This window comes from Pristiophorus japonicus, chromosome 19 (assembly GCF_044704955.1).
Source record: "Pristiophorus japonicus isolate sPriJap1 chromosome 19, sPriJap1.hap1, whole genome shotgun sequence".
Taxonomy (NCBI): Eukaryota; Metazoa; Chordata; class Chondrichthyes; family Pristiophoridae; genus Pristiophorus; species Pristiophorus japonicus.
In genome coordinates, this window is record NC_091995.1 from 19,410,052 (window position 1) to 19,437,880 (window position 27,829).

The 27,829-nt window shown below is 44.1% G+C and overlaps 1 protein-coding gene across 5 annotated transcripts in view; it reads left to right on the plus strand.

Moving 5' to 3' along the window:
• The first annotated feature begins 476 nt into the window (after positions 1-476).
• Positions 477-27,829, plus strand: part of ppp1r10 (protein phosphatase 1, regulatory subunit 10) — a 32,591-nt gene continuing 5,238 nt past the window's right edge. The window contains exons 1-17 of one of the 5 annotated variants that reach the window (XM_070861351.1): positions 477-858; positions 2,624-2,818; positions 9,635-9,753; positions 10,974-11,060; positions 13,381-13,516; positions 14,750-14,801; positions 15,477-15,557; positions 16,491-16,688; positions 17,317-17,422; positions 18,246-18,355; positions 19,102-19,202; positions 20,271-20,415; positions 21,316-21,504; positions 22,208-22,454; positions 24,052-24,127; positions 24,925-25,122; positions 25,805-25,901. In XM_070861351.1, the coding sequence (XP_070717452.1) occupies positions 9,647-9,753; positions 10,974-11,060; positions 13,381-13,516; positions 14,750-14,801; positions 15,477-15,557; positions 16,491-16,688; positions 17,317-17,422; positions 18,246-18,355; positions 19,102-19,202; positions 20,271-20,415; positions 21,316-21,504; positions 22,208-22,454; positions 24,052-24,127; positions 24,925-25,122; positions 25,805-25,901 (1,930 nt within the window). In that variant the 5' untranslated portion in view covers positions 477-858; positions 2,624-2,818; positions 9,635-9,646. The other 4 variants (XM_070861348.1, XM_070861349.1, XM_070861352.1 and 1 more) reach the window with 4 other exon arrangements.

Here is a 27,829-nt window from a genome sequence, read left to right on the forward strand (position 1 = left end):
TTCTGACGTCACCCGCCGTTACGTGACAAGCCGAGAGAGAAATGTCTTTAATCACAAGCGCTCATTTTTTCCCCAGTCGTCTCCGACGGTTCGTTTGGGACAATTGCGCCGGGAAAAAAAATAAAGCAACAGAAGTCGGCGTCGAAAAAGAAAATGAGGGAAAATAGTTGGCCAGGGGGGGTTGCTAAGTAGCCAATCGGGTTCAAACCCTTAACGGCCTGGGCCCCCACGTGACGCCCCGCCCCTCTGTGACGTCCGCATCCTGAGTATAAAAGCCAAGACGCAGGCAATCGTGTCATTCCAGCGTTTGGTTTGAGGTATGTGCGGGTAGCAGTGCCGGTTGGTGAAAGATCCGGACTTTTCGGGAAAAAATTATTAAAAAGAGGTTTTTTTTAAAAAAAATTGCTGTACAGTTTATAATTACTTTCATCCATGTTTGTTTTCTTAAACGTGTCTCTCTTGTTCTTTTCCTCCAGGTATTTTTTTTCGGTGAAGACGACGGGGAAGAAAGCCTCGTTTTTGTGTGTGTGAGGATAACAAAAAACCAGCCGCACCTCCAACAAAAAAAAAATCTTCCTTTTTTCATGTGGTTTTGATCAACTTTGGGACACTTGATTTTTTTTCTGTTTCTCATAATTTTTTTTCCAAAAAGAATTTTTTGCGAAAAGGAGAAAAAAAAATCAGCAAAAAAAAATGCTTTTTAAAAAAACTACTTGCCCATATCAGCTCCTAATTTTTTTTTAAAAAGCGAGTTCTTTACTACAACAAAAAAAGTCATGCAAGTCTCTTTAACAAAAAAATTGTCAACATTGTGTTGTGTTTGCACATAAGCTCGAGGCGCTGAAGGAGAGTTTGATAGTAAGTTTCGCTTTTTGGCACAAAAAAAAGGAAAATTACTTGGTGCGGGAGGGCAATGGGAAATTATTTTTAAATTATATAACCTCTTTTTATAGGGGGGGGTGGAGAGAAAAAATGTTTTTTTTCTATTTCTGTTAGCGAGAGAAGGTGGGCAAAAGTAGAATTGCAAACCATGAGCTCACACACACGTATGCAAGTTTTTTTAAAGCAAGTGGTAATAAAAGCTTTTATTCGTGCTATATATTTATATAATTAATGTGTGTGAGACCAGACAAATTGTGTTTTTTAAAAAAAGCGAATAAAAGGAGGACGTGCAATCTGTAAATAAAGATTGCTGGAAATAATTCTCCTAGGAAAGAAACTGAGGGAGAGGGGAAAAAAGGGCGAGTTGCAGCAGGCTGTTTGGTTTTTTAAGGATATCTTTTTGGGTGCGCCTCCTTTAAAATGGCGGCCGTTCGTCGTCCTGTTTGGTTGTAAAATGGCGGCGGCGGCTGTTGCTGATCGTCTGCGCTTGTTTTTTAAAAAACGCTGTTTCCTCCTTCATTCGAAACGGCACAAGGACCGAGCCAGAGCGAGGCTGGATGACATCAGCGCTGATTCCACCGAGGTGACGTAACCTTCAGCACCCAGCCCACCCCCCTCCCATCCTCTTCTCTCTCTCTCTCTCTCCAGCCACTTTTTAAAATGGACTCTCAATGGCGGAGAGATGGGGGTGCAAAGCTTACCCCGCTCCAATCCAAAATAACTGCTCTCCCCATCTGGATGGGGTGAAGTAGGGTTTTATTTTAATAGTTTGGGAAGAATATTTATTTCATCCCAAAAGACTGAAAACATTTTTTTGTTGGAAGAATATTTATCTTCTCTTCCCTCCCCAACAAATAACTGGAAACTGCTTGCCCCATCTGAAGATAAGATGTGTAGATTTACTTTTTCAATATTGGAAGAATATCTTAATTTCCCCCCCCCCCCCCCCCAAAGTTATTTGTATCCTCTTTCCCTTCCCCGCCTCTTAACTGGAAACTGCTTGCCCCATCTGGAGATCGGATGTGTAGACTTATATTTTCAATATTGGAAAAAAAAGCTTTTTGTCCCAACGTTGAAAGAATATTTTTATCTCTTCACTCTCCCGCCCCTTAAGTGGAAAATGCCTGCCCCATCTGGAGATCGGATTCTGCAGGCTTTTAATGTGTTGGAAGAATCTTTTTTCTCCTCCCACCGCCAAACGACGTTTATTTTGTTGGGAGAATATTCTTTTCATCTCCCCGCTCCCCCCTCTTCCCAAGAATAACCTTTCCTACCCCCAAAAGACACATGCTGTTTTTTTTTTGATGCAAGAATATTCTCTTATCTCTCCCACCCCCAAGGATAACTGGAAACTGCTTGCCCCATGTGGAGATCAGATGCTGTCAAGTGTGTTGGAGAAATAATTATTTTTTCTTTCCCTCCCCAATGCTCAAGGAATCCTGGACGACTTTGTATTGTCCAGTTCATTATATGTGCTTTAAGGGCTTGATTGATACCTGTTTGGGGGGAGGGACGAGGGAATGTCTCCTTTTTTTATGGGGTTAATTTTAAAGATACCCGATTGAATTAAAACGGGTTTATTCGCATTAAGGGAGTAATTTTAAGAGGTATCAATCAACTTCTTAGTTGTAATCAACTTGATTTATGAATTTGTCATGGAAAAATTACCTGTAACCATGTTACCACTGGGCCGTAGGTAAATGGATTGCAGGCCATAACTTAATGATCTCTTCCGTAATAGGTGCATAATTCTTTGCAGACAGCATCTTCATATGGAAAGCGATTAACTTTTCATATAGGAGTTCAGTGCCATGCCCTGCACGGTTTTGTACTGTTTAGTTCCCAGCACAATAGGGCTGATGAATAGGGGGAGGTGAAGCTAAAACATCCTGCACTTTAAAAAAAACTCATCACAGGGACAGCCACATGCAAACTGGTAAGCAAACCTTTCTGACCTTAATTACATTTCACGACTTCATTGCTGTCTTGAACGAGTATAATGTTTGCCATTCTGCAAAAAAAATCCATAGTGGAGTATTCGATACATGCATGCAAAAAGGCTTGTCGACATTGTTCCAGTGAGATACACTTGTTTCACGGTCAATTTTCATGCCTAAATTAATCCATTGGTCGCCACATTTCCATATGGCGGTATAATAATTTAGGACGTAGAATTACGGATTAACTTTTTAAAAAATTGCATTTTATTAATTTAACCCGGCGATTTTTCTCCACCTTGAATAGCGGCTGAATTTTGTAGCAATTGTAAATTACTTTTGGGGTGGCGGAATTCTAACTTGAAATTGATCTGAAATGCCGTAAGAGCCCTGCGGTCGCCGCCAACGTGCTGCGCTACACTTGCCTGACGTTTGCAATGTAAACTCTACACGGTTAGTCGACGTTCAGTTCAATTTTTAACTCGGACTTGTTTTTTTCTCTTCCCCCTTAGCGTATTAAGGAATGACGCCAGTGTCCCTTGGCCGTGGGGCAAATTCCCTCCGCTCCCTTTTCCCCCTTTTCCCACTGATTTCTGAAAGCGGTCAGGGGTACAGCAGATTCAGTTGGAAGGGCAGTGTAAACAGTTTTGATTTCTAAGGCGAAGATGGTATTCGTAGCCGGGATTAGCTCTGGGTAGAGTAGCAATCAAGTGCTATTGCTTTATATAAAGGGAAGTAGGTCGAGCACACAGAATTTAATGCGTTTTTGGAGGTAAGAATTTGAGACTAAAATCCCAACAGCTCAGACAACTTCTGTAAGTATCTTACTGACATCTTGAGCTCTGCACATACAACCATCCGTATTTAGTTGAATTAACCTCTACCTTGTTCTCCGTCTGGCCCAGTGGTAACATGTTCAGTGATTCTTGCACATAATACATTTAAGTGAGAATTTATCGAGTTAATCTCAATGTTAAATTAGACCTTTTGTGTACATAGGATTCCACTGTACTGATGTACTATAATGCATTATACTGGGGGAAAATGGGATGGAAATGTTTGTACCAATATATAAACTGGTTTCTTGCACCACTGGCCATGTACAGAGCCATTTTCAGGGTCCCTCTCTGCCCACTGGCTGCTTTACTTGATCTGTCTGTGCAGTATGTTACAGGAAACCAGTGTTTGATCTTCACAATGAATGTGATGTTGAAATCATAAACTGGTCCCTGCACAGTGTTTCTGCATTTGGGTGGTGTGCTCATTTTGAAGGATTTGGGGTTGTGCTCTGTAGGAGCTAGAGTTTAGTACTGCTAGGGTAATGGAATCCAATGTAATTCAGCACTAAAACACATCCTATAATAAAACCAACAGTAGGTGGCATGTGACCCATGTAGCCATTTGAGCACAAGCATTTGTCCATGTATGAACAGTAACTCCCTTGTGAATTAGCCACTCGACCTGCAACTCACCATCTTGTCTGAACAAATCGATGAATTCAGTTTGCCAACACTGGCGCTAACCGCAGTAGCATGAGCGAGGATTGTATCTAGCTAGCCTGACTACGCTATCGATTTTGATGCTCCAAATAAATACTTCCTATTCAACTATTTGTAGTATGAAATATCCATGAAATGGTGTCTTGCTATTTGCCAGTTTCCCTGCAGGAACACTTATTCATACAATCTGCTGTGCACTGAAACAAGTGTTCTTGCCTGTGACTAGCCAAGCAGGTTACTGCAGGAACTGGCCAGCTTTTGGGGTAACCTAAATGCCAGGGAGCAGTGACTGACATAAGTATCAGGATCTTCTCTACCTTGGGTCTTTGTACTGTGGGCTCCAATAATCTGCTTTTAAACGTCAGCCTAAAATAACGTACTAATGTACTGGATTGTAAAGCTTATAGCCTTAATGCTGAGGCGCTTCACTGCTTTCCTTGTTCAAGGCAGTCTTAAAAGAAAGTCTGCTGCTTCAGGTTGCCAGGCTTTAGACAATTCAGGCTGAAAGCTTGAGGCAATTAACAGGAGGGCAAGTTTTCTGCCTTAGCAAGAATGGAGCAAAAAAATTAGGAATGGATTTTATAGATCTAGGCTTGTAACATTCATGTAAATTAATTTAATGAACAATTGTTAAAAATGTACCCTACGTTGTACAAAAATTAACAATTGCAGTTTGCTTTGTTTTAACTTGGGATAATTAACCTTGTCTTTTCTGGATTTAGCTATTCTGCCTAATTAAGATTTAGCAGCATGTTGCCATTCACCACCCCCCCATTCTCTGACAGATGTACTGTATCTTTCAATATAAGTATGCATTTCAATTTGTCTTTAAACTGCACCATCGAATAACTGCAGAGGAAGCTTTAACTCTTTCAGTACTGATGCTTGCAGCTTTAGAAACATTCATGTCTTTCATAACACTCAACCACCATATCCTTCTGCACACTTGCTGGATTAGTGGAACTAATTTATGGTGATGGGTTAAGTCAATGAATTCAGGATTATATAATAGCAAAGAAATTCTACACGCGAGTGGCCATAACACTTAAAGTAGACTTGTTTCTGACCAGCAAGTAAAAGTAATATGTAAAAGTTTTTGAATTAGTTGCCTAAAATGGCTTAATAGAGCTCAGTATAGTAGTTGGAGACCTGTTTAGTGTGCCAGGAGTGCCCAAAATAAACCTACAACTCTGCAGGTTATTTCTGGTCCTTTTGCTCCAATAATTTAGACAGGCCTCTGCTTTTTAACTCTCAATTTGAATTGAGTCTGTAGTTCTGGAAAAGTTCATCATGCCTTTTTCTGAGAACATGTCTCAATCTGTGTACAAATATTAATGACAACTTTGCCTACAAAGTTCCACGGTACCCATCAAGGCCCACAAAGATGAAGCTCAGATACTTGGGAGATTTAGATCAGTACCATACAAAACTCTGAACTGTTCTAAGTACTCCGGAGCTGACGATGGTACTAGCAGGCCAGTATTAGTGCCGGATGTTTCCACAATTCATTGGGGTTACTGGTATGTATACTCAAAACGGGCAACATTCATGCAAATAAATCTGCATTGTTACCACTTATGCATGTTGCCATTTCCAGTTATGCTAGCATATCACTAAACTTGGCATCCCCACACTCCTCTGTCTCAATTGGTGACTCTTAATACTATGCTATTCCCAGTGAAATTCATTCTATTCCCAGTGAGTTATCTTTGCTGCTTATTAGAATCATTGCTCTGGACTCTTGCAGATACAGAGCAGTATTATCTTTAAGTTGCACAATAAAATTGGGAGGCAGCAGCTGTCAATGCAGCAGAGTTTCAGAATCTCTGGCATCAAGGCTAAAAATGCATTTTGAACAAGGTTTCTTTGACAGGCACATTAAATGGAAAATATTAACCATTAGTTAATTTGAAACCAATTAATGTGGGTCATTAGGTGTTGTAGCAGTCAGGGTGTTCATTGCATTTTTTGAGTGCTCCCAATAGTATTTGGGCAGGGGCCAGTGGGATAGATGTCTAGAGCCTGTCTCTAAGGAGTATTTAATATCAACTCCAACTCCCATAGGACTGGCTTCAGATTTTCCTGTGCTAAATATAATTTTTCACAGCCGAAGGGTATTGCATTTGAAGCTCATTTTTGTACACCATGTTGTGGCTTCTCCATGCAAATCCAAAGTTGGTATAAGCTGCAGGTCTTAAATGTCTTGGATCGTCTGCCCACATTTGGGCAGGGTGGTTGAAAGGTAGTTGCGCTGCTTTGCTCTTGGCATATCAGCATATGGGTCTCCAAATGAATTAACATTGAAGCCAATCTCTGCCTGGTCCCAGGAGGGTTTGGGCTTCGCACTTGCACAGGATGATTTTATAAAATGATCAGCTGTTCTGTTTGACTCTCTGAGCACTTTATAAACTTACTGTGTGTTCTGAGAAAGCAAACTCTGCCAATGTGACTGGCTGAACATCAGATCTTTGTAAGCAAAAGTGCAGAGCTTTCCTTGGGTGGGGGTGTGGGAGGGAGAGGAGGTGGGTGCACAATGCAGTTTGTAGAATAGCAAAGCTCTTGTATGTGCTGAACACAAGTTGCAGCTCTGACCTGTGCTACAAGTGCTGTGCAACTTTTGGGGGCGCATGCAGTTTGTAGTATAGCAATAGCAGCTCTGACCTGTGCTACAATATTTTAGTGCTGCGTTACTTGCACGTGATGCTTTTCTAATCAAATTATCAATGCAGTGCCACAAAACAGAAGCTGCCTTATTAAGGAACTGCTTCATTCTTCCAACGATAAAGCACATTTCATGCCATGAGCAGATTTTTAAACTTGTAGATACATGTTGGTGTTTAATACATCGGTATAGACCAATATTCCGTAAAAACACCGAGCACAGGCTTCCCCTCAGACATGATTCAACCAAAAATTTCAAATCTTTCAAAAATTTAATTACCATCTTTTTTTCCCTCCTTTCCCCCCCCCCCCCTCCCCCTCCCCCCTTTTTGTAGTCTCCCAGACCATGGACCTTGGCTGAGCAGGCGGATAGAGATCTGCACAACTTGACTCCTGTATACTCAGCTGGTAGCAGATGCTGAATTGCGGACCGTCACTGCTTTGCCTCTTCCCATTCCCTTGCTCTCTGTTCTTGCTCGGGAGAGGGTCGAGGAGGCGCCAAGATCTGCAAAAGTCTGCAGGGAGCCAGGACACCTGCAGAGCCTGACATCACGGGGCGGTGGAGGGGGGCTGTGGCATAGTGCGGCGGCAGCAGGCCCGCCACCCCACTACATTTCCTTCAATAGCTTTTCACAGCTGCTTTTTAGTTGGGAAGATGACCAATATCTACTCAACCACTTGTTTAAAGTGTGCTCTAACCACCTGGCCATTGCACCACATAACATTGTCCATGGGTGATCACAGGAGAACATAAAACTTGTCATCCTCTTCCTCTGATAGAGCTACTGAATTTCAATAGTTTTCGCCCTCCATGGCACTGACTGAATTTTCTGTTCCATGTGAATAGACACACAAATTGCAGTGCACGTTACTGTAACTGGCCTATGATTATTGCCGCTGGGTTAAATGGCCCTCATTGTGGAAGTTTCTATGGCTAGTGTACACTACGGCTAGCTGTTGCCCTGATTCGGCTAAGTTGGGGTTTCCTTCGGGGTGGACAGGGAAGGTTAATGCATGCTCACGTCTCTTTCTAAGCTTGTCCCTTACTCAAATTAAAAATCAATTAAGGAGAAGTACTTTGAACACAATGCTCTAGCTGCCTAGTAAGCTCTTTCATGTTCACACACATATATAACTGACTACAGTGCAGGCTTATCAGCACTGTTGCAATTTTGCAGTTTTGAAACTGTTAATATCTTTGAAAAACGGTAGGGTTAGTGTTGTAAAGTTCTATTTCACTGACAATGCGCTACTTGCTGAAGTTTTATCAACACAGGAAAGGCTTGTGGTTTTTTTAAAATATTAAAACTGCCTTCTAATCCAAGAGCACTTCACTCCTAACTGGAAACTGCATTAATTGTAAGAGCAATGTTACGCAAGGCCTGCTTGAAGCCATCTTAACAATTTTACATAGTGGCAACATATGAGTGCCGACTGACACAAAACACATTCACATTTCTTTACTACTGTGACCATTTTTTAAATTATAACTGCTCCCGCCCTCTAGTCAAAGTCAAGATTTACATTTCTTGTTTTGCAGGACAGTTTTGTAGCAACATTAGTTATAATTTTTTATGTAGCCTATCTACCTGCTTTTTTAAAATTTCATTGAAACTAGTCCGTTGTTAGACACCAGGCATACATAATTGAATGAAGGCAGTAGCTTTCAAATGGAATCTTGGCCTAAACCGCTGAATATGCAATATCAAAGTAGTTGAGATGTGATGGGATGTGGCATAATATGTACACACCTATATCCTGGAAGTTGCTGTTCAATCTTCCATTTGTTCTTAAATGGAGTGTTGTACTTTTGAGTGGGGAAGGAAAGAGGAGGTGCTTCATGTGATAACAGCTGGATGGTGTGCCTCCAATATGCTATATGAGCAGTTTAACTCAACTAGCCAAATAGAAATAGTGAGAGTATTAGACCAGCTCAATGTACATGGCAGTATGATGTTGAACATGTCAAGTCAAGCTATAGAGCACTTGCAGAAAGATTGTGTTCCTTGTGGGTTTTTTTAATGCTTTTCTCAAGTCAGTTTGAGATGCAAGGACCCCACTTTATTCTAGTCACATTAGTTTTGGCCCAGTAAACCAAACTGGGTGACACCTGAACTCTGGAATTTGAAATGTGTAGACAAGTCTGCTCAAAACAGGGAAATACCTTTTATGTTGCAAAATTTTATGGCGTATACTGGACAAATGAATGCAAGTTTTAATTTTACACTGGGTCATGTAGGAGAACTGGTGACCTGGGCAGGAATTTTGAGTGTTAGTGACCTGACTTTTTAGTGCGTTTTATAAAGACAAATGGTACCAATCAATTTATCAACAATATAATTGTTGCATTTTCAGAACTAGTTCAGTGACATTATAACATTTGATTTTTTTTATGGTGGGGGGGGCGGTGGAGGGAGAGGAGGAGAGGGAGATGTAGGAACAGATCTGGCAAAACCAGCTCAGGAAGCTCCATTCTTTCCCTTGCCAATTTAAATGGCTACAAGTGAGTAATGCAGAAAGATCACTGTGCAGGAACACATTTATGAAACCTAACTCTAAATATAGACAAGAGCCAAATATTGCTCTATAACTGCATTTTTGGCCAGAGGGGGAATCAAAAAAACTGACATCTTTTCTATTTTTTGTTTTTTAAAGGTAATTGATACAATGGGTTCGGGGCCTGTAGATCCAAAAGAACTCCTAATAGGGTTGGACTGCCTCCTTGGTATGGATGGGGAAATTAAAAGTGGCGATGGTGTCGTTAGAATTTACAGGTAATCCTTCGCTCTGTTCCATGCAATTATACATACGCAAGCGACACGTACCTTCCCCACCCTCTTGAGAAGTTCATTAAGTTTGAAAAATGAGCAACATGTGCCATACGGTTTGCTGTGCACGATTTATTCATTAAGCAAATGTTCATTTAGCTGTGGCACTTGCCACTTTCAGCCTTTTGTGTGGTAACGTGTTCAGGTGCCCTACCTGCTCTCTACTCTTTCTGTGGAAGGTCATTGCCCTGCCAGCTTTTTATAATTTCATTAATGGTATTTCTGCACATGGGACACCCTTGCTGCAGTATGTGTTGCATAGGGGTGTGGGCTTGTTGCGTTCCACGGGCTATTCAGTTGGGGCTGATGCTGTTAGAGCTGGTTTTGTACATACCCAACATGCACACTGGGTACTATCCAGTGATTCTGGCTGGATAGCAGCCAAGAGCAGGGGCTCTAGCTGACTTACTTTAACCACCTTCAGCCTGAAGCTAATTGTAGGGCCTATACTACCATCTTGGCTATATGACGTAAACGTTTAGCCCAGGAATTGTAGCTAGCTTTACTTTATTTTAATCAAACATTGCATTTATATAGGGCATGTGAGTTTATTTTTCATGCAATTCTTTCGAAGCCCTCATCCCCTTACTCCTCCACCCCCCCCATTTGAAATATTCTTTCCATCCTGCATGTCATGAAATCACAAGAGCTCTACCCACCTACTATTCGCTATTACAATTTTCTTGGTCTGCATTGTTCAGCCATATCAAAGGGCATGGGAGTCATTTTAACCTAACTCGCCAAGTGGGAATCCCACGGGATCAAGTGGAATGCCGGTTTTTACAGCCCCGCCCGGTACTGGTCTAAGTCAACCTCAATAGAGAATAAAATTGGGCGGTGTGTAAAGCTGCCGTTCTGTCCAATCTCATCAGTTTCCCCACGGGCGGGTTGAGTTAAAATGGCCCCCATGTGTCCACGTTGATTCGCTAGCAGTCTAGCTGCTATATTTAATTCAAACTTGAGGCTCTATTTTGATTCCATTTGCCTGTACCAAAGATGTGCATTATGTTTGAGTTGTGTTTCACAGTAAACCTCTCCAGTCTGTCTTATCTCTTAAACAAACCTTCATGCTTGAACAGTGCTTTTCCAGAGTATATCTGGACACATGGCCTCCACTTCCAGTCCGAAGGGCACTGTTAATTCCCTTTACTGTTTTTTATTTTCAGGTTGATGAAGGATTCAAAAAAGCTAGTAAGCCGATGTATGTACTTGAACATCCTGCTGCAGACCAGATCGGAGGAAATCCTGAATCAGTAAGGCCGATAGTTTCTAACATACCATCAGTGTCCTTGATTTAACTTTCTGTCACTGGGCTTACTTTGTTTATGCCAAGAGCTGCACTCGTAATATTGTGCCCGTAAGCTTTTTGTGCAACTCTGTTCATTCTCTGACCAATCTGCCCTCCATTAGTACTTACCGTGCTGCCGTATGGCTCCAAATTGGCCCGTTGGCTTATTGTGCAAGTTATCATCCAAATCTTTTAGGAACCTGCACGTTCACCATTTTATTCAGAATTGTGGCTCAGTGGGTAGCACCCTCACCTCGGAGTCAAAAGGTTGTGGGTTCGATTCCCATTCCAAAGACTTGGAACACATTATCTAGGCTGCCACTCCAATGCAGGACTGAGGGATTGCTGCACTGTCGGTGGTGCCGTCTTTCGGATGAGACATTAAATCGAGGCCCCATCTGCCCTCGGGTGGAGGTAAAAGATCCCATGGCACTATTTCGAAAACGAGCAAGGGAGTTCTCCCCGGTGCCCTGAACCAATATTTATGCCTCAATCAACATCGCTAAAACAGATTATCTGGTCATTATCACATTGCTGTTTGTGGAAGCTTGCTGACTGCAAATTGGCTGCTGCGTTTCCCACATTACAACAGTGACTACACTCCAAAAGTACTTCATTGGCTGTAAAGCGCTTTAGGATGTCCTGAAGGTGCTATATAAATGCAGGTCTTTTGTAATACATGATGGGCAAATTGCACTTAAGTAAGTACAGAAAGTCATAGGATTTGTTCTGGGTTTCAGCTCTGCCAAATCCATTCTGCTTACTACAGGTGCGACCCCCCCAAGTTTGGATCCAGAGTTCCAATTGCTGTCTGTTCCCTGTTCATGCATAGTTGGACACGTCAGATCAGTCATGTGCTTCTGAAATCCCAGTGATTGCACTGAGATTTGAATAGATGGTGCCTGGTGTGTGTAGGTTGCTGATATTTCATAAAAGTAACCATGGCTTACTGCCCAAGAACTGATCTGACGTGTCCAACTATGCGGGCACAGTCGAAGAACATAAATAGGAGTAGGCCATACGGCCCCTCGAGTCTGCTCCACCATTCAATAACATCATGGCCGATCTTCGGCTATAACTCCACATTCCCGGCCTATCCCTTAGTGTCCAAAAATCTATTGCTCTTAGTCTTGAATATACTCAACGCATAAGCATCCTCAGCCCTATGAAAGTCACTATGAAATTCCTATGTAGGGCAAGCGGTCGGTCACTCGTGTACACATGGGTGGTCTCAAAATGGGTCTCGGTACTGGACTGTTGGGGAATAGCAGTTCCTGCCTGGATAAAACTTTTTACTCTGAATAGTTAAAAAGAAAATCAATAAATGAAAATATTTCAAGGATGGAAAATGCTGAAAATACATAGCCAGGTCAAATCAAAATAATTTTCTCTGTGTTTTCAGCTTTGCCTAGTTTCTGCCGCAGTCGCCTCTGGGTCAACAGGTTGTGGGTAGAGGACCCGAGTGTGTAGTCTAGACCAACACCACCCCAATGTATTACTGAGAAAAAGTGCTATATGATAGGAAGCGCTGTGTTTTGGGTGACATATTGAATGCGAGTCCCGTTGTCCAGTTCAAATGGTTGTTAAACCCTAATTAGAAAGTTACATAGGATATACAACACAGAAACAGGCCATTTGGCCCAACCAGTCCATGCCGGTGTTTATGCTCTACTCAAGCCTCCTCCAGTCATTCCTTATTTGAATCGATCAGCATAACCCTCTATTCCCTTCTCCCTCAGATGCTTGTCTAGCCTCCTCTTAAATGCATCTATATTATTCGCATCAACCGCTCCCTGTGGTAGCGAGTTCCACATTCTTACCACTCTGGGTATAGAAGTTTCTTCTGAATTCCCTATTGGATTTCTTGGTGACTATCTTATATTGATGGCCTCTAGTTATGCTCTTGCCCATAAGTGGAAACATCCTCTCTGTATCCCTTTTCCTCTACACGCTCCATGTAATAAGTTCTGCTCTGAAAGGATGAGATCAAATCGGGTGAAGGGCATTGTTCCCTTTAATCCTTTTGGCGCGCGTGGCTCGTTTAAGAGGCTGCGGGGCCCATTCAAAATACGGTGTGTACACTGTTTTTGTATTGAAAAGCCAGCCTTTTTCATCATGGCATTCCGATCTTGGAAAGGTACCACCTCAGCTGTTCTTTGACTTATTGTGTATTGCCATTACTTTTCCATTTCAGCTGCCATTCTGAATTTTAGGGCGTGGAATGTATTACGGGCATGTGCATTGTTCAGAGTTTGGCGCCTTATGTGTTTATTTCTCTCTCGAAGGTTCATCAAAGTTGGCGGTTACAAGCTGCTGAATAGCTGGCTGGCCTATTCTAAAACTACCAGCAACGTGCCATTGTTACAGCAGATTCTGCTGGCATTGCAGCTGCTGCCGCTCACTGTGGACCACCTGAAACAAGTAAGTAAAACGCTGAACAAATGAACCACTGTCTATCGTTAAGTGCTTGACAACTGTGTGGACAGAAGTTGTCTTCAGTGGTGGAGGACATTAGATTAAGATCTGTGCAACAACAAAGCTGGGGACCGATAGTGTGAAAAATATTCAAGCCATGTGTGAATATTGAGGGATTTTGATAGATTGGGAGAAATTCCACTGGCAGGAGGTGGTCAGTAACCAGAGGACACCAATTTAACGTGATTGGCAAAGGAACCAGATGGGAGGGAGAATTTTCTTTATGCTGAAAGGGCAGTTGCAAGCAGATTCAATAGTAACTTTCAACAGGAGAATTGGATATATACGTGAAATTGAAAAAAATTGCAAGGCTATAGAGAATGAGCAGTGGGGGCAGGGCGGGACGAATCAGATAGCTCTTTCAAAGAGCTGGCACAGACACGATGGGCCAAGTGACCACCTCCTGTGCTGTATCATTCTAAGCACGAGATTCGTGGCCATTTTATTGCCCACCTGCCCATACTTCGTCATAATTTGTGTCATGAGAGCCATGATTTGATGCTTTTGCTGCACTTGCTAGTGCTTGTAACGTTGTATTGTTAATAAGCTTGGGTATCTACTGGTACACAAGCTTATTTGCTAAATATTATTTCATTCAATATCTATCTTGGCCCCAGTGTATATAATTGACCTATTGTAAAATATATTTTGTTGGGGTGCAATGATTTTTATTTCCTGTCTCCCCCCACCCCCAAAAAACCCACTCTTTTTTCTTTTCTCTGTTGAGAGCCGTCACCCTTGCTTGGGGTTCTACCAATCTCCCTTGCGTTGTCGTCTGGTGTAAGTCTAGCAGACTATTTGGTCATAAAGGGCATCACGGCTGTGCCAGCTTTTGTCCTCACTTCAGATTCATGCTTATACTGAATCACTATCTATAGCAGCAGCTGTGGATGACTTTTTTTGTGGGGTGGGGAAGAAGGGTGCATTTTTTTTTTTACATAGATGTTTGTGGGAGAGAGGGTTCCAGAAAGCAGAGTGAATATTAAATCCGACTGGCAGGTTGGCCTGTTTAACTGTAATACAGAGCTCCGCCTAGTGGACTACTGTGGTAATGCAAATGTTGGTGTATAATAAACGGGTCATGTGACCAAATCAATGACAAGTTTTTCAGTGGAGCCATCTTGTGTGTTTATGATGTAAAGAATATATCGCATTAACTTGGCCTCTTTTCTATTCCAGAATAACACGGCCAAGATAGTGAAACAGCTAAGCAAGACCTTTGATGATGAAGGTAAGATATAATGCGTACTTACTATTGGCAGCAAGTTTAGACAGCCAATAATCCTGGCTTCTAATAACGAGAGCGCACACGGGGTTCGGCCAGTGTGAGGTTTCTTTAACACCGCTGCCAAAGAAATAGCTAATGGTTCTGCTATTTTATTTAGCTGCTGCCTTGAGTCATTTCAATGTGTCTTTTGCTGCCCAGTCCTTGTCTGAATTTTGAGTCAAAATAGTGTAATTTATATACTTCTGATTTTAATACGTCTCTTCATAATAAGTCACCGTTCCACAGGTGCCAAAAAAAACCTGGCATCTTCCACAAATGGCCATTTTCCACTTGTGATCTTTGAACAGCGGGTGTCTATGGACTGACCATCCAGGACATCACAGGCAAACTGATTCAGCGCTCAGCTGACCACTATACCTGCACTTTCCAAAGGGAGCAGTAGATAGTGGATGGAAGTGGAACCCTGACTAATTTTCCATTCTCCTGCTCAATTTTTAGTGTCCCAACCAGTTACTTTTGAAAGAAAACTTTTTATTTTTCTTTCAAGTGTACATTTGTAGCGGGATGGCTATTGGCTGCCATTAGATTTAAATAGTGTCGGTCAGTGTTGCTTGTCCTGGAAGTGACGGTGCGGTGTTCATTATGATATTTCATTATTCCTTATGATTTCCGTTTCAGAGCTCCGGAAGCTGGCGCAAGTGTTGGTCAACCACTGGATGACTGTAATTCGTTCTCAGAGTACAGGTCCTGGCATGCAAGGTACCATTCGACTATTTAGTTTGTTTGATCTGTATCAGTTGCTAGAAATCCAAAATCTGATGCATGCCTTCTTTGATAAAACTGGAGCAGTCACTGCAATGCTGATATCAATAGTCAAACTATCTTCACCGTTCGGAATCCCCCAATAATCACTTATCCCCAACCCTTAAAGGCATTGCCTTGTTTCTTGGTACAGTTCTGCAGGTTCAAGCTACCTTCCAGTGCCTTGTAACCCTGTTTTACTGTAGGGGTATCGCAGCCAGTCTTTGCCTCATCAGTTGTCCCCACGTCCATTGGTGACTATCAGGAGTAAGATTTTTTAATGTTGAATGGTAATAAAATGTGCTTCCTCAGCCCAGAAAAACAGAAGAAATAGGAGCAGGCGTAGGCCATTTAGCCCCTTGAGCCTGCTCCACCACTTAATAAGATCACAGGGAAGTGGAGCTGAGTCCATGATCAGATCAGCCATGATCTTATTAAATGGCGGAGCAGGCTCGAGGGGCCAAATGGCCGCCTTCTGCTCCTATTTCTTATGTTCTTATGCACTGCCTGAAAGGGTGGTGGATGCAGATTCAATCGTAGCCTTCTAAAGGGAATTGGATAAATATTAGGAGAAAAACATTGCAGGGATATGGAGAAAGAGCAGGGACTAACTGGATTGCTCTTTGAAAGAGCTGGTGCAGGCTCAATGAGCCGAATGACCACCTATGCTGTATATCCTATGAAGTGAACTTAAGTTCATAAATGCAAAACTGCTCCTTTTTCACACTGCAGTTACTTCTGTAAATTGCTATGGTTTCTTGTGACTAAAAGGGAAGATTGATTTGGGTAGTGGAAATATTTTTTCTAATGGTAAAATCCTCTGGCTCTTGCAAGTAAATAACTTGACAGATCAACTTTTTTTTTTTTGCCTTTTTTCTTTAAAACCTGAAGATAAACAGCCAGAGAAGAAGCGGAAAGACGAAAAGCGGGATGAAGGCAAGGTTCGAGCACCAGTCTCTGAACGGGTCCCAGAGCCCAAGTCGGACCTCCGAGCGGAGGCGAAGGAGGGGGAAACATTGGAGAAGAAACGAGAGAAGCCCAAATCTTTACGGACAACGGCTCCCAGTCACGCCAAGTTCAGGTCAACAGGTGAGTATCCCCGTGGTGGTGTTTGCACTTGCGATGAACGAATCTCCCCTAAAACAGTATCTCTGTCCTTGCCTGGAGAAACTTGCTGCAGATATGGATCTTCTACCTCCTTTGAGAATCTTGTTTTTTTTTTTGCCTCTTCTACTGTTTTGCTTGATTCTTCACTCTCTGGCTCAGTCCCATGCCAGCCGATCGGTGTACTTGGTTACTGAGCAGTTGGGGTGGCCGAAAAATCTCGAGAGTGATTGGTTCCAATACAAACGATTTATTTTAAAAAACCCAATGTTCCCTTTAATTTTGGGGGGGTGCATGGCCCCTTTAAGGAGCTGCGCGGCCCTTTCAAAATGCCGCACATGCACGTTTTTTCCCTGTTTTTTAAATCTGGTGAGCCAGCTGCACAGGAGCTGCAGAATGCTGTATGGCTGCGCAGCCTGAAGGGAACGTTGCTCAGAGCATCAACGTGCTTAATCTAATGAAAGAAATGCTGCTGGCTGTTCCCTGATGTATTGCCGATTCAGCCTTTCGTGAGTTGGCCTGCTTTATAGAGGGTTACTGCTGCCAGTTGGTAACTCCTCACTTCTGTCCACAGTAAGGTGACTTTGACGTTCTTTCTAACTCTTGTTTGCAGGCCTGGAGATGGAAATGTCAGTTCCCGTTCTACCAAAAAAGCTTACCCCTGCCCCGGTTATCTCCGACAAGTACAACATCAAGCCAGCGCCTCTGAAGAGACCGAGGTAAGATCACTACGTAATGAGTAGCCTCATCTCGCGTATCACTAGAGGCCGCAGAGTAATGGGATATAGTACAGTAACCGTAGTACCCTCTATACATAACAAATAGGAGCCAGAAGTAGGACATTTGGCCCCTCGAGCCTGCTCCACCATTCAATAAGATCATGGCCTCAACTCCATTTTCCTGCCCGCTCCCTTTACTTCCTTATCGTTCAAAAATCTGTCTTGCCTCTCTACCATAAATATATTCAATGACCCAGCCTCCGCAGTTCTCTGGGGCAGAGAATTCAAAGATTCATGACCCTCTGAGAGAAGAAATTACTCCTCTAATTTCCATTTTAAACGGGCGACCCCTTATTCTAAAATTATGCAATCAGATCCTGTTCAGGAAGGAAGATTTGCATTTATATAGCGCCTTTCATACCCACTGGACGTCCCAAAGATAACCACTCTGCTTGACTTCGAAATAGTGCCATTTGATCTTTTGCGTCCACCTGCGTGGGCAGCTCGATCGGGCCTCGGTTTAACATCTCATCCAAAAGACGACACCTCCAACAGTGCAGCTCTCCTTCAGTACTGCTTGGGAGTGTCAGCCTAGATTTCTGTGCTCAAATCTCTGAAATGGGACTTGAACCCACAACCTTCTGACTCCGAGGCGAGGGTGCTACCCACTGAGACACGGGCTAAAATAGTTGTACGTGCATGCGAGTGAAAGATGCAGCAACGACTGATGCTGAAGTGCTGTCTCTCGCCTACTGTTCTCCTTTTACTAGTAAACCACAACTCTCTCCGTGACTGACGATGAATTACTTGTTTTGTTTCCTAGCCCATCTCTACCAAGTAGCGCAGCACCACAACTGGAGAAGAAGTACAAACCGCTAAATGTGACTCCCAATACTGCCAAGGAAATCAAAGTCAAAATCATTCCTCCCCAGCGTGAGTACAATTAGATTGGAAGTCTTCACCTTCAATTGTTAAAAATTTGCATCTCATCTGAAAGATGTGAGCTGCTTGTTGATACAATTCCACGGGTGCTGAGCATCCGCTCCTAACTTGCCCGAGTGTTGATTTGGTCGGCAGGGCACCTTGCGATCTTATTCCCTCTCTGCTGCTTCATGTGCACATCTTTGCCAGCACAAGAACAGGAGCTTTGGTTAACTTCTCGTTCCCGTCTTCTCTTTTTCCCCTCCCCCCACCCTCCTCCAGTAGGTCGTGGGTGGGTGGGGGGCGGTGCTCGCGAAGCCTCGCCTGGGAATAGTAAACTGCACGGACAAGAGGCAGATCCTGGGGCCTGCTCCACACTGTTAATTTACCCAAGGAGGCATCCAGGGGAATCTCCCATGGTCCCTCTGCCAGGCTTTGATGGAACAAACCTGAAGGGGAGTGTTCCACTCCAAGCGGCACAGGCTCAAGGGGCTGAATGGCCGCCTCCTATTCCTATGTTCACTATTAAACGTGGCACCCACTAGTTTATTTAAGCAGCAATCTGGTCTCAACCCCGGGCAGCCTCACACTATTTAAGCCCATGGTACGTGTGTACATCGAGTAAACCGTGAAGACGGTTGTATTTGCCTGAAAGTGTTTGGTGAGAGTTGGCCGTCTTGTTGAGGAATTAATAACTTGTGTGGCTGCTGCCATTGGGGCCTCAGCTGGATCATGACCTCTCGCTCCTATTTCTGCAGCTATTGAAAGCACCGGCTTTCTGGAGGCGCTCAACTCTGCCCCGGTACATGGCCTAAAAATTAAGAAGAAGAAGAAGATCACGTCCCCGACCAGTAACAAGGTAATGAGTGACAGGAGGGCGGGCTCTGCCTATTAACCTGCTTTTTGAACTAATGAAGGGAGGAGGTTGTCTTTAAGGCCGCACAGGGGATCAGTAAAGAGCTCTTGGTTGTACTTGCAGAAATTATCTTTTTGAGGGATTGGGCGGTTTTTTAAAAAAAAAATTGGGGATGAGGGAGGTTATTTTTTTTAAAGGTCCAGCACTGATGTAGGATTTCTTTAATGGAGATTATCGTGCTTTGAAATTGCCTGGTAAATGGGAGAAATGCCAATAATGTTGAGCTTCTAAAATTGGCCTCGTGCTTTTTCTTAAAGGATGTCTTGTAATAAATTCAGCGTTTGTGTGCGTGGGTACAGCTAGATTGTAAGTTACCTTGGGGGCTGGGTTTTAGTCTTTTCAAATTAACTCTGCAAACCGTGGTTGTTAAGAACATAAGAAATCGGAGCGGGAGTTGGCCATTTGGCCCCTCGAGCCTGCTTAAGGAAGGTGGCCGTGTTCTCTTTTAGAAAAGAGGAGACTTTAAGGTGATCTAACTGAAGCTTCGGATTGTGAAAGTAAACTTGCACAGATATACTAGACAGCTTATTCACTGGTGAAGGATTAGAGTACTGGAGCTTGTTAGAAGTAAGAGAAGTCAGCAGCAATATTGCTACTCAAATGGGTTAAAAACAGAATAAGTTACCAGGAGCACAGTATAAATGGGTAATGCGGCATTTGGATGAGGGATATGTAGTGTGTCGGTCCGGTTGATTTGTCTTAAAAGGATGGGCTTGTTGGACTTGATCTTTTTCTGTTCCCCTTTTTTTTAAAAAAAAATCCAACCTGGGGGCTTTTAAAGTAGTAACTGGAAATAGCCAGTGAGTGCACAAAGCAGTGTTGGCAGAAAGATGTTGATTGAACAACTGCATCCCCAACTGGGATTGTGTGTTGATATGGGCAGGCGGCTGTGCATTACCAATCCCGGCTCTATGGTGTACCTGCAGCACTTGTGTCACCAATTGATGTGAATGTTATTACTATGCGCTCTGAAATCTTGTCTTTTCTTTTTAACATTCCCCTCTCCCTCAGTCCAATCCTTTCGATCCAAAAAGCAGCCCCGAGCAGAACAGCACCAAGCCGGCTTCTCCAGAGGTCGCTGTCGCTGAGCCCATGGAAGTGGAGAGACCCGGCACGCCTGTGCCACTGGAAGAAGTGTCCGAGCCCATGGAGATCAGTAAGTCCAGTTGCACAGTATTTGAAATATTTTCACCGCGTGATTTTGGATGTCGACGGTCCAGTTAGTGAACTGTGCAGTACTTTGGGTCAGCTCTGTGAGCTGTTCTGCCTTCCCGTGCACAGCTGCATTTTGCCATGGCCCTTGGCAGGAATGTGCTTCTGTTGACATTTTTCCCTTTGTATCGGTACCCTCGCTGCCATCCAGTGACGGCAGGAACAGCAGATCTATTTTCAGTGTGTCGGTTACCTCATAAGGACATCTTCACCACCAAGATATTATGTAGAATATACAGCACAGAAACCGAGCATTCGGCCCAACTGGTCCAAACACGAGCCACCTCCCCCACCCACTTCATCTCGTCCTATTAGCAAATCCTATTCATTTCTCCCTCCCGTACTTACCCAGCTTCCCCTTAAAGGCATCTGTGCTGTTCACCTCAACCGCTCCCTGTGGTAGCGAGCGCCACTCTCTGGATAAAGGAGTTCACCTGAATTCCTTACTGGATTTATTAGAGTCTTTCTTTTATATTGACGACTTCTAATTTTGAGCATGGTTTCAGATGCGAGGTGTGACTATCGATGCCATTCTCGCTGCACAAGCAGTTGGATTAGGAATAGTGGCACCTCGGGCTGTCTGTTCACTTTATTTCCCCCGAACCCCCCCTCCCCACCTGTCTGTACCAGAGTCTATCTGAGAACATGGCCTAGGGAAAGCTGACATCTCCCAACATGTAGAAGGGGCATTTTTGCTCTGTCTATATTCCCAAGACCCATTCTTTATTTGCCTTCCCCACCTGCAGCTGAGGAGTTCAAAGTGTTGTTTAATCATTGCCATAAGCACGCAAGGTGTCTGTTTCCAGTCTGGATAACGTCGGTGCGTTTCTCTTCCACCTCGCAGCTGTTGAAGAGGATACGACGACGGCGGCTGTCGCTGTGACGGTGGCAGTGGCGGAGCCCTCTCCCCTTGAGGTCGTGCCAGACGCATCCAAGGTGACTAAAAAAGGCAAGAAAAGGAAAACCGTGTCTTGGCGCGAGGAGTCCAAGCTACGAGAGTATTACTACTTCGAACTGGATGAAACGGAGAGAGGTGAGACACTGGCTTTCAACCAGTGGGGGGGGGGGACACTTTCCCTTAAAATAATGAGGCTTGTACCGTCAGTCCAATCACTCCCAGCTTGAGCATGGCAATGCTTAGGTGTGCTGTAAAGTTTTCCCTTCTGTTACTATAAGTATCTTAAGAGTGTATTCTGTAGTAGGGGCTTTGCTTTGAAGTTAGTTTTCCACTATTTGTGGACTGATGATCTGGATTTAATACTCCATCCCTGTTCATTTAAATTCCTCACACTATTATTTGGTACAGTTAATCTTCCTTTGACCTGCTCCTCCTCTTTCCCCTCGCCCCCATTCATAACTATTGCAAAAATATGCACAGATTATGGAGACACTTTGACATCTAGCTCATTTATCCATAGGAAACTCCAATATTCCCGAGTCCCATGCTCCAACACTGCAAATAAACTGACTCTTCAATGGCTTGAATCTTTGCCTTCATTGCCCGACCTTTCCATGTATTAAATCACTCTTTTGAGTGAACAAGTGCTTCTTGCACGGCCTTGCTCCAGTCTGCCCCCCTCTCCAGCATTTGAATCCCAAGTTCCGGTTTACTCTTCACTTCTCCCATTCCAGAGGTTAAACTGATCGCGTCGAATAGGAACCTTTCTGGCACGTCCCGGTCTTGGTCAGTTCGCTGTGTTTTTGTGCTCGTGACCGAAACTGTGTTTCCCTTTCAGTCAACGTTAACAAGATCAAAGACTTCGGGGAAGCGGCCAAGCGAGAAATGATGATGGATCGGCAGGCATTCGAGAACGCTCGCAGGCTGAGCCACGACACAATGGAGGAGAAGGTTCCCTGGACGTGCCCAATTTTGATTGATTTGGGCCCTCAGCTGGCGGAGCGGGGGAGCAGCAGTCAGGAGAAGTTGATTCAGGAGGAGCGAGAGAAAGGGATCCTACAGGAAATCTTCCTCTCCAAAGACTGGTACGTTCTTGCTGTGTAACCCCTTCCCCACTCCCTAGAAACCTCTTGACTGATGGGAAAGCGAAGATTACAGTGTGGGTGGGTGTGCGCACACTTTATGGGGAGAAAGAAAGACTTGCATTTCTATACAGTTGAACCCCTCTCATCCAGAACCACCCCTTGCTCAGAACCATTCCCAGCCACCGGGTGGCGCATGCGGAGAACTCCGACATGATCTCTCTGCCGCACTCCCAGCCCCAAGCCAGCCAGCCCCGATATGCCCATGCTCAGTACCTGTACCATCCAATTTAACGTGACCACCCCTCGTCCGGAAAAATCCCTTATCCCGAACAGGCCAGGTCCCGAGGGTTCCGGATAAGGGAGGTTCAACCTGTATTGCTTTTCATGAACATCAGACACCCCAAAGTGCTTTACAGCCAATGAAGTACTTTTTGAAGTGTTGTAATGTAATGTAGTCTACGCAGCAGCCAATTTGCGCACAGCAAGGTCCCACAAACAGCAATGTGATGACCGGATAATCTATTTTTAGTGGATGTTGATTGAGGGATAAACATCGACCTAGGACACTGGGGATAACTCCCCTGCTCTTCGAAAAAGTGCCATGGGATCTTTTACGTCCACCTGAGAGCAGACAGGGCCTCGGTTTAACGCCTCATCTTTAATAATACTTATTTAAAAATGGATTCCACACTAAATGAGGTGCTTAAGAAGACCCCTTGTTAGAAGGGGCAGAAGCACATTATGCCATTTTGAACACCTGCTCAGATCACACAACACAGAAGGAGGCCATTCAGCCCACCGTGCCAATACCAGCTCTTTGAAAGAGCTGTTCAATTAGTCCCACTCTCCTGCTCTTTCCCTGTAAATCTTTCCTTTCAAGTATCTATCCAATTCCCTTTTGGAAGTTACTATTGAATCTGCTTCCACACCCTTTTGGGCAATGCATTCCAGTTCAGAACTTGCTGCATTAAAAATAAATTTCCTCCTCTCCCCTCTGGTTTGTTTGCCAATTACCTTCAATCTGTGTCCTCTGGTTACCGACCCTCCTGCCAGTTGAAACAGTCTTTTTTTTTTTTACTAGCCCCATATAATTTTGAACACCTATTAAATTTTCCCTTGACCTTCTCTGCTGTAAGGAGAACAGCTTCTCTAGTCTCTGCATTACTCGACTCCCTCATCCCCATTTTAGTAAATCTCCTCTAATATGCATGAAATGGGAAGGAAAATTGCATCATTTCTGGGAGGGCGTGTAGCAACTAAAAATTTATTTTTAAAATTTCAATTCTGTGCCTACAGCAAAGACAAAATGTGCTTAAAGTACAGTGTGCAGGTGTAAATGTCACCTTGCTTTTTCAGAAATATGTAGTGTCGAGCAAATGGCAGTATCTGCACCTCAATCCTGATCAGAACTTGAGCACTGTGCAAATTTAACCTCATTCATTACTTAGCTTGTCCTCCATTACAGAACTAAAATTAAAATGGATACTTGAAGTTGGGTCATTCGAACACACAATGCAGATTTTTTAATAAAGTTTGCGGTGTATTTATTAACCTGTGCTGTTGGTTGCTGATGTTCTGCTTGTATTTGAATTTTCAGCGTTCCGGAGACTCCCCACGAGCCAGACGCAGAATCCTACGAAACTATTCCACCCAAGATCATTCCACTGGATGATGTAAGTCTGGATCCTAGTTCAGTTAAAGCAGCTTGTACTCACTGCTGAGGAGCGTAGTATACAGAGAGAATTTGCTCTCGCGGTGTGTAGATTAAATTTTTTGGAGTCCCGTCCACCGTCCTGTGGATTTCTCAATCAGTACGAAACCTGTGCATCTCGTGGTTTCTTTTTCTAACCTTGTGTCTGTCGTCTTAAATTAAATCATACAGCACTAGAGGCAGCTGTTCAGCCCATCGTGCCTGTGCCGGCTCTTTTAAAGATCTGTCCGATTAGTCCCTCTCGGCCCTGCTCGTTCCCCATAGTCCTGCAGATTTCGTTCCTTCAAGTTTATATCCAATTCCCTTTTGAAAGTTACTATTGAATCAGCTTCCCTGTTAATAATAATATTTATTTCAGTCTCATGTACGCATTTTTATTTAAAATCATTTAAGAAAATGAGCCATATTAAACCAGGTTCCATCTCTGCTGAGCTCTGGGCCAATTGCCTTCACTATCCTTAGTATAAGAGGAAGCTGAGTTTGGGTATAAATTAGATTAGGTTCGCCTGGGTACTCTCTCACCTCCACCTTAATGGCTAAGTAGGAGACTAAATCAAAGAATGCTCACTTGGGTGAGTTATGGTAGGGACACCATGGCACTGTGCCCAGCAAGAGTGCCCACCTACAGGCAGTGATGGGGAGGGCCAAGGGGGTGTAAGAAGAAATAAATCCTTGTCAGGAGAGGATTATTATTGAGTCATTGTGATTCTGCAGCTGTTGAAACCTTCCCTTCAATTTGTTACTTGCTTTTCTCCCCAGGAGAATGGCATGGAGGAGCCCTCATTTGAGGAGCCGTTGCAGGCGGTCGCTGCCTCTCAGTCCCCGGACGGTTCAGGAAGCTCCAAGCTGCCTCCAGTGCTCGCCAACCTGATGGGCAGCATGGGCATAGTGAAGACCCAGCAGCCTGGCTCAAATGCCAACTCCATCAATGTGCAGGAACTGCTCACCTCCATCATGGTAAGTCGGGAGACTAGTCCAACTCGATTTTTATATAAAACGCTAGTTTTATTTGATTGGGTGGGATTTATCAGATGCGAGTTTTGAACCCATGTGGCTCCTTTATTGAAATGTTTGACTTGGTCATCTGAAAGGATGGTGGATCGAAGCTTCAGCTGGCACTCTTCAGACTGCTTCTGATCAAGTGTCAGCTTGGCTCAGCTGGTAACATTCTTGCCTCTGGGTAACAGGAAGTGGGTTCAAGCCCTGCTCCAGCTCTTTACCTCTCAGTTGACACTGCATTGTCAGTGATCCAGATGTTTTGGATACGCTGTACTGTCCGCGATCAGATGTTTCGGGTGCGCGCTGCATTCTGTGATCCAGATGTTTCGGGCGCGCTGTCCGCGGTCCAGATGTTTCGGGCATGCGCAAGATTCCGCAACATAATTTGGGTAATAGTTAGTGTCTTGACCAACATTCCTCCCTCGATCCGAGTTACCCAGTCGGTTATTCAGATGGCTGTTTGTGGGCGATTGTTGGTGGTGTGGCTCCTGAGTTTACTATCTGTGGAAAGTAACTTATTTTGTGAAACCGAGGTTGTGACACAAGATGCCGTGTGAGATGTGTGACCTCGGCTGAAATAATGGTGATTGTTTACTGATTGGATTTGTGGATTAACCTATTCTCTCTCTGCATATTCCAGAGCAATCAAAGGCCTATCGAGGAGTTAGTCAAACAGCCAGAGTTCTCTGATAAAATCAAAAAACTACTTGCACCACTGCAGAATCAGTCCCCTCCAGGTATGTCCAATATTGAAGGCCATCCATAAAGTGACATTGCATCCCTATCCGTGCCACATGTATTTCTAACCTCAAGGTTGCCACAGAGTGATAGGGGAGCGAGGTATTTTCAATAGCTAAGAGTCAGGTACCAACCGACTCTTGTATCCCAAAGCCCAGGATTCAATCCCTAGTCTCTGCTGAGCTGGTTAATGTCAGTGGGGATGCTCGAATTGTTGCCTCTGGGTCAGAGGAGGAAATGACACTGCGTTTCTGATCGTTGCCCAGTGATTCCTGCTACAAAGTACGTGGGCGAGGACAAAAACGGGCTTGCCTATGATGGCTTTGGTAGTTCAATAGCTAGCTGACACTCGCTGTCTCTGCTCACAATGGATGAATGGGCCTTTGGGCTAGGTGGTGGAGGGTGGCTGGTGCCTGTCAACCAAACTCCAGAGGCAGCGTCTTCAGATGGGGTGGAAAGAAAGAAAGAACATATTTCATTGGGGATAGTACAATGGGAGTACAATTGCAACACACACAATTTTCTTTGGTGATGCATGGCCGAGTGTTTTATGACCAGTGTGGGCAATACTTGAAGGGTGGGGGGTGCGTGCATGTCTGTTCCATTGTTCAGGAGGAGGGTTCAGGGTGCTGGATGGAGGGTCTGAGGGATTTTGCCACCCGTTCCACCAGGTTTGCCCCGAGCACCCTGCACCGGCACGAGCGGTGATTTTATCCTTTTACCAACTGCACTCAGCAAAACTACACATTTAATCAACTCTCAGGAAGTTGAATTAACTTTCCAAGGGGATTCATCGTCTGGTTACTCAGTGTATGAATGCAGCTCCTTTGCATCATTGGAGCAGGAGGGCCATTCAGCCCCTCTAGCCTGTTCCACCATGGCTGATGCGTATCTTGACTCCATTTAAGGGATTCTTACCACAGGCTGAGTAACTCCGAGCTTGTTCCTACAACTCCTCGCTCAACATTAAACCGAGCAAAATCCCGATTTATGAAAGTAAGTTTCCCCCTCTCCACACCTTTGCTTACACAGAATGTACAGCACAGAAACAGGCCATTCAGCACAACTGGTCCATCCCGGTGTTTGTGCTCCCCACCAGCCTCCTCTCTTCAGCATATCCTTCTATTCCTTTCTCCCTCATGAGTTTATCTAGCTTTCCCTTAAATGCATCTGTGCTATTCGCCTCCACTACTCCTTGTGCAACATTTCCCCTAAGTTGCATGGCCACACAGTGATCGGGTGATCCCGCGCAGGCTCACCAAGTTATACCGGTGGAAAAGATACCTCACAATAACACATTTAAAGGGACCGTGCGCATAAAATAAAAATGAAAGGAACATTGTCCATGTGGTAGTGAGTTCCACATTCTCGCCACACTCAAAGAAAAACTTGCATTTATATAGCGTCTTTCATGACTACCGGACGTCTCAAAGCACTTTTCAGCCAATGAAGTATTTTGAGTGTAGTCACTGTTGTAATGTGGGTAAAGACATTTCTCCTGACTTCTCTATTGGATTAGTGACTGTCTTGTATTTATGACCTCCAGTTCTGATCTCCCCCACAAGTGGCAACATTGTTTTCTACGTCTGCCATATCAAACCCTGTCATAATCTTAAAGACCTCAACAGGTCACCCCTCAGCCTTCTCTCTCCTAGAGAAACATTTACACTGCAATGGGAACCCGGGTTACTCGCGAGGGAGGAGCGCATTCTACCACTGAGCCTCCAATACACCATGCTGGGCTGATCACCTGGAACACAGGATAATGATTCCACTGGTGGGGTTGCGGTCCAGCACATTGTCCCAAGTGGCCACTTTTCATGTGAATCCAGACAGTGGATTGTCAGAAGGCGATATAACTGAGGGAGGAGCATTGGAGCAGATCCTCACCACCGCCTTGACATCCACTTCACAACAGAGGTTTCCC